This window comes from Puntigrus tetrazona, chromosome 7 (genome assembly GCF_018831695.1).
Source record: "Puntigrus tetrazona isolate hp1 chromosome 7, ASM1883169v1, whole genome shotgun sequence".
Classification (NCBI taxonomy): domain Eukaryota; kingdom Metazoa; phylum Chordata; class Actinopteri; order Cypriniformes; family Cyprinidae; genus Puntigrus; species Puntigrus tetrazona.
In genome coordinates this window covers 41,685,105-41,692,604 of record NC_056705.1, presented here as the reverse complement: position 1 = coordinate 41,692,604, position 7,500 = coordinate 41,685,105, and the positions used below count along the sequence as shown (strand labels likewise).

Sequence of the window (7,500 nt, the reverse complement as noted above, 5' to 3'; positions counted from 1 at the left end):
CACGGCTCGTGAACTCGCCCGCTTCTTTGTGCTGCTGAAATGTCTTTCTGTTCTCAGAACCAGCTCAGGCCTGGCAGGCGTTTTGGCCGAGCTCCACGGCTGACCTCATGCTCGAGGGCCGCGGGCCAGGGCCCAAAACACATCACCAAACCGACTCGTGCTCTCGCCGGCTGAGATAAGGAGATTACTTCCAGAAACGCGGTGACTGACAGCCGTCGGATATGATGGCGTTCATCAGGCCGTCCGCACGCGCACAAAACCCTGCGGTTGCCAGGGTGATTGTTTTTAATCCAGTCATGGCGATGCTTGTCTTACAGTGATAATGTTCGAAAACAGTCACATGTTCACTTTCATACCACTGGAAATTCTAAACATTTTTTTTCCAAAATAATTGAAAACCTGGCATTTGAAGATGAATGTTTTGGTATCTCTTTACAATAAGGTTCAATAATCTATTCATTAACATCACATTCATTATATTCATCATTTATTAATCTTTGTTAATATTAGTTAATGAAAATACACGTTAATTCACAGTCAAGTTAACTAACATAACATTTGACTTTAATAATGCATTAGTAAATGTTGAAATTAACATTACGTTTAATAAATGCTGCAGAAGTATTGCTCATTCTTACTTCACGTTAATTAATTAACCTTATTGCAAAAGTGTTACCAAAGTTTTCATATTTTCATATAAATCATATTTAAATGCTAGGTTTCAATTCAGTTCACATCAAATCAGTGATATTTCCAGGAGTGAGAAGTGCATACGGTAGTGAATCCACTAAATGTATATAAAGGCCACAATTCCCTCTTGACTGACATCATGACAATCATACAAACATTCTGACAACCTCTATTTTTGTGTTGGTATTGTTTGTAATACTATATTATGTCATTTTAGAAATATTATCAGACTTGGGGCCAGATTGACTATCAGCTTGTGCAAACCCTCATTTGGCTCAGGATTCACACGCAGTGGGAATTAGCGGGTTATTTTTGCCACTCTGGAGTTTCGATCGGTACATTTATGAGAGCAGAGTATTTAAATGAATCATATAATGTGATTGACTGAGATTTGAACTCATCATTTCACAGGTATCTGAGGCATTATTTTATGCCCAAAAAAGCATGTCTTAAAGCAGGCAGTAATTGACGCTGCTCTTGGTAGATTGGGCTGGTCATTATGGAAATGAGATGATGCGTCTGTGTTCTTTAATCTGCACCTTGTCAGTAAATCACCATAGAATTTTCCCTCCCATTGGCACTTTCACGGAAATGCACTCTAATTTTCCCCCGTTTAGTAAATCTGGCCTTTGTTATGTTTAGCGATTTTAACTAAACCGTCATCAACAGAGCCATCTTCTTTATGCTTGTAAGACTGCGTTGCAGAGCATGCTTTTAAGAGGTTGCCATGTCCACTTATTATAAACATCATTTGTTAAGCATCTTCGTGCTTGTTGTTTTGCTCAGCTCATAAAACGATCTAGCTGATGGATTTAATAAAAAAGCCAGGAGCAGGTCATGATATCTGGGTATGTGATTTATTTCCAAGTGTATTAATGTTTAGTTGCTGTTTTCTAGAAAGGGCAGGCAACATTTATAAGTTAAGAGGTGCCTCCTCCAATAAGAATTCTCGTTTCTAGGTGACTAATCAAGTATAAATAAGTGACGCTGATCATGTGACTCAAGATACTCTCTGGATCATCTCAAACCATTCTGGAGAAGTCGATCCCCAAATCAGACAAAGCAAATACTCACACACTTTCAAATTACTATGCTGATGATATAATTTGCATTTATATAAGAAAACCACAAAACACAGTAATTTAAATCAGCGATTCTCACCCAGGCCTCAACATACATCCAAGGGGCACACAAAATGGATTAAAATCATTTAAAACAAGGCTTAAAATAAACGAAACAACTAAAAATCAAACGTGTTTCTTAATGTAATCAGTTGCTTTTAATTTCAATTAAGAATTAGAATTGCAGAAATTCTTACTTGGTAGAAATGGTAATGAAATGTCCAGAAAAAAAATAATTATGTAATAATAAAAAAGAGTGTATACATGCCGTTCTTGAATTATTATTATTATAATGACGTCTGAAAATGAGCAGCTTTGTTATTTGCCCAGAAGCCGCAGAAATATCTCGGGCACCTTCAAATGTGTTCCTCTTACAACAAAGGGCTTGCAGTCAAAAAAGTGGAGACAAAAACAGCTCTTTTCATGCAGAATGTAACGAAATAGCTGACCATTACCTCATACTCCTGCGAAAACTTCAAGTTGTCATTTGCTTTCAGGCGTTCGATGTGATCGGCCAGCTCCATGACCGGAATGGGAGGGTGACTGGCCATCCCTGCAGACAGGAGACAAACAAAGAGTCCCAGCGTTAGCGCTAGAGCACCAGAGCCTACGCCGAGAGATGGGTATAATAGAGGATGGAGGATGTGAGGTTTTTATTCGGCCTGTATGATTGAACGAAGCAGCCACATGCTCGAAGAGAATGACACAGAAGCCGCACAGAGCATTCCTAATGAAGAGAGGAATGTTATTCGTCCGCAAGCGTTAACATGGCGGGAAACATGGTGGAAAGATGGAATAGAGTAGAACGTTAGGGGCTGGATATTAAAGTTTGAGCCGGCGATGAGTCTAAAGGATGCAACATATCAAACCTGTGAGGAGATGAACGCGTAAATAAATGAGTCAGTCCAGAGAGGAAGTGAAGGAAATGAACAGACACAGTGGCATATGTAGAAACAAGAACGACTAACTTGACAAATGGAGGTTACTGGGTAAACCGATGTGGCTGAACCTGCAAAGGAAAAGGGGACGGGATAAATCATACTAGCTGACGTTAAAACAAGCAAATGTGGTGATCGGTCGCTATCGAATTAAAAAAGAGGCAGTAGAAACACAGTCTGAAATGACAGTTCGCAAAGCGACGCTCACGACTCCATCGCTACTTTCATTTGTTAGTAAATACTAATTCACACATGCTAACGGCTAACGGACTGACAAACATGCGGAAATGAGGATAACACGTTCGGTAGGGAAACCGAGAAAAGAAAAAGACACACAAATGTAACAAGGACAGAGAAGATGGCGTGCATGTTTATCATGCGCATGTTTGTCTGTTCTCTAGGGGCTTCAGCAGTGAAATCCGCAAAGAAGGCGCGTGTCTGCGAGAGAGTTTGTGTTTGCACTGCAGAGGACTTTTGAATAGTCGAGCAGCAGAAGCTGCTCTCTGATAACCGGTTTGCATAACAACAGCCTCGCGTGCCGCGAAAAAGAGGCCGTGCGCTTGGACGTGGTGCTGCGGTTCTTTCATCTCTGGGCTGATAGAAGAGGGCATTAGCTAATGGAGGCAGCAGGAGAGAGAGCTGCCATCCACCGCCTCTCAAGACCCATTACCAGCCGCGGTGACAATGAAACTGCCATTCGCAGAGAAACGCATCGGAGCGACATCAAGCACCCTCAAGATGAAAATTGAGATGGGGAGGAGGGGAGGGGGAAGTGACCGCATCGACGGCATCAAGGGTTTGAAGAGGAGGGCTAATGCAGAGGCCGTTCTCGCTGAAGAGAGGGATCTTCAGCTGTCGAGAGCTGCGTTCGAGCTGCCTGAAGGGAAAATGGAGGATGCAAAGCTTCTCTAAGAGGCTGTTTGCGAAAGAGGGGCGCGAGTCTGCTAATAAAGAGCCGCTGAGAGGATTGAGTGCATGGAACATCACTCTCGAAACCGTGTTGCAATGCAAACCTGACACGTGAATGCGATCCCGGCCGCGTTCGCGTCTCTGCCAAATATCACAAAGAACGGAGCTGCTGGGCAAGGATGAAAATCGAGTTCAGCGGCAACATTAACAATCCTTTGGGCACTCGAGGAACTGTTCAAGAAGAAAACCAAGCCTGAACCAGCCTGAGATGGTTTGACTGGGCTCGCTTTAGCTAGTCTCCCAGGCTGACCTCTTGACGAGCGCCCAAAACCACTAAATAGTTTACTATTTAGTCGTGACTCATGCAAACCGGGCTAGTGGCCTGCTAAGACCAGCTAACCAGCTTAGAATGGTTTAAAGTTGTTTTTCTACTGTTAGGTAAACAGGTGTTCATTAATGCACACTTCCCAAATGCCATGGTCATGCTTGCCTTCTTTCAAAAGCCTAAACCTGATCCCTTCGAAAAATATACAACAACCAGTGGAGCTTTAACGGTTTTGCTTGGCAATGTCATTCCTCAGAATAAGCTTGCTGAACTATGAATTGTATTGCGTGGGAAGTGAGTTTTGGGGTTTGGCTGGTTGGCCTCCCAGTCTGACTGGTGCCCCAATCCCTTTTAAAGCCATCAAAGACCAGCCAGAAGCCAGATGCATAAACACAGCCGCTATGTTAAGACTGAGTGTTGAGAACTAGTCTGAACAGAAGTCGAGCAATCAGAATACAAACTTGTAACGGCTAGACTAATCAGTTCACACAACCAGCCGTAGCTTGATAGCAAAAGCTGGTCTGAGCCGTTTTATCAGAAAGGTGAACAGTTTCCCCTCAGTCCATCTGTCTTGTTCTCGCAGTCCAGCTGTTTCTGACAGACAGACAGATGGACTCTGGTTCAGTGTGTTTAGAGCTGGTCTCCCTGGCACCCAGGTTCTCCTCTGAGAAACTAATGGAGCAACTGTTGTCACTGCTGTTCTGCCCCTCAGAAAATAAATCTATAGGTCTTCACGGCTGGCCGCACTCTAGAACCGAGCGCACTTCACCTTGTTCACCAAGGTCAGGAGGAGCAGGCATTCACCGCTTTCGACAATTCCCACATTCCTCTACGGCTCGCTCACACTCCACTGCTTTCAAACACAACGCCCACCTACATGTGTGTGTGAGTGTGTGAATATACAATCACCAGCAGAGGTTTTGAAAGCCACTGGCTTGAATATATATATATTTATGGTTTTCTTCAGCTGGCTTTGGCTGGCCCTAGCCCTCGCTCTTCAGGTAAACTCACTGAGCTGTTATGAATGTGTTGCGAGAGCTTTGGGTCAGCTGTAAAGCTGCAGGCCCGGAGTCCAGAGGATCTCCTGCCCTTCCGTCTGTCCGAAGCCACCTGTCCTGTGCAATTCCTCAAGAGGTGTGTCTCTGTATTTCTGGCTCAATATGGTTTACAGAGACTCCCATTAAAGCTCTAATATGCTGAGCACTGCTTTGACCTTTCTACACACAGGTCTGTTTGTGTCCACTGACTCATTCAAGTTTCTGAGCTTTCTACAAGCTGACCACCGGCATGTTTCCGAATCTACTGAGATGCCTTGTTGTCTACATAGGCAGTATCTTAAACTGATCATCCTGAGTCACTGATTTAAAGTATTTCACACAGGGCAGTGCCACACAATTGAATAGACCTTGTAATCAACATTTTTTCTGCTTATGGATGACATCTTTACTGAGATTGTCACAATGCATTGTGCGGCAGCAATGCTGCCATAACATTTGGCCAAAATTAAGCTAACACAATATTGCTGAATGGATTTGGAGAAGCCTTCAAGTCTTTAGGGTGCCTATGAATGTTGTCTTGGCTTGGCTTTGGAACTTCTAGCCTAGGCTTTCCCAATTCTGATCCCAGTGTTCCCCCACAAATGCACATCTCTAATCAAACACACCGCATTCAACTCATCAGACCCTTAAAGCTGGGCATGTCAAATAATGGAGCCATCCAAAATATGCACTGTTGAGGGCACCAAAGTTGGGAAGCATTTGTCACGTGCCTCATAATTCAAGCACAGCTACATCTAGAATCTTCACTTCATTGAAAAGGGTTGGAATCAAAATCTTTTAAGTTTCCTAGGACACCTGTTTCTGACAGAGGAAGCTGGCTGATGGTTTGTGTTTGGTGAGGATGAGGAGGATGGAGGTTGGCAGCTCTTACCGGGAGTCTGGAAGTTCAGGCGGCGTAACTCCACGGGGTCTGTGGGGTGATGGGAGGGCATTTCTTTACCGCTGGGCAGACTGCCTTTCCTGGCCTCTGACTCTGCCCTTTTCCTGAAAAGAAATGCATCACATACTTCAGGACAAAACTGTGTTTGGACTATCAGAACAGCACTTTAAGAGGTCGGGCTCACAAGCTTGTGATGGGCATTCAAATGTGACACGTTCTGTCTCAGTTACAGCTCTCCTGCATGCTCTCACCTGTCTGGTTGACTGCTCCAGTGGAAGCGAGGGAGGGAGAACAGAGGGTTAGTACACTACACAAACACAGATCTCCTCATCACAGCTGATGACACTCGCTTTACATCCGTTATTTTTCGCTTGATCCGTCGTTTTAATACATATCCACTGCTCTTAACTGGATTTATTTGATCTTATAGTCATTTTTTGTGTTTTCAACATATATTTAAAATATAAAATGACTTGAGAAAATAGCTGCTTTCCATGTGAATATCTGTTAAAATGTAATGGTTTACTTGATCGAAGCTGATTTTTCCAGGCCTAAGGATCTGTTTTAGTCCTGATGTGTAGCACATGTATTCTGTGTACATGGCTCGACATCTCTCTTGTTTCTGTTAGTTTGCTCTGGATTGGTGCATCACGGGTAGGGTGTCGTGTTGTTGACATTGTAATATTACACTATGAGCTGTGTGCATGAGCCCGTGACATTGATTCTGTGATTAACAAATAAATCTGCCATCAGAAGACATCGAATAACCCTGGATATATGAAGGACCTCATCATGAGAAGTGTTCAGCTCAATGCCTGACTGTAATTTACAGCAGATGATCAGATCAGTCTATATTCAAATGAGTGCCACAGATTATCAAACTGATACTTACAATGCATAACTGCAGAAAGCACGCACACACACACACACACACACACACACACACACACACACACAGTTCAACATTAAATCCAAATTGATTTAATTTACTTTCTTAACACATGTTCCTGCTCTTTTTGTGAATAATTCATCAGTTATTCTGATGATCAGATTGCTTTTACAATCTTTCACCTAATAACTCAGAAAGGAAGTCACTTGCATAATGCTAAAGCTTCTTATTTTTTGCTTGAGTCTCTCTCTCTCTTTATTTATCTATAGGGTAAAAACTGTATATAAGAAGTGAAATCCAAAACATGAACAAAACTACAACAGCATCTCAATAATACTGACGTCAGAAATAAGTCACACATAAAATGTGGCGTAACAGTTATTGAGTGTGTGTTTCTCCACGGTTTCTACCTCTTGTACAGCAGGATGGCGATGGACGATGCAGATGATGAAGATGACAGCTAGCACGGGCCCCACCACCCAGATCAGACCCTCCTCTTCATCGATTATGGGCTGCGGGTCGATATCGGCAAACATCACCGGATCGGAGTACGGACTCGCCGCGTACAGCATCTGCATGAAAAAAAACACCACCACATGTTTTTGTTTGTGTCCCTGGGTTTGTATGAAGAGAAGAAACTGTATTTAAAGCAGTGCGTTTCAATGAACTGAGAGCAGCAGAAACGTTTTG

The 7,500-nt window shown here is 43.1% G+C and overlaps 1 protein-coding gene across 1 annotated transcript in view; it reads right to left on the bottom strand.

The window, feature by feature from the left end:
- Nucleotides 1–7,500, bottom strand: part of LOC122348901 (receptor-type tyrosine-protein phosphatase S) — an 819,186-nt gene that overhangs the window by 6,485 nt on the left and 805,201 nt on the right. Inside the window, 4 exon segments of the mRNA XM_043244791.1 lie at nucleotides 2,267–2,364; nucleotides 5,913–6,025; nucleotides 7,221–7,243; nucleotides 7,245–7,382. Of these exon segments, the coding sequence (XP_043100726.1) occupies nucleotides 2,267–2,364; nucleotides 5,913–6,025; nucleotides 7,221–7,243; nucleotides 7,245–7,382 (372 nt within the window).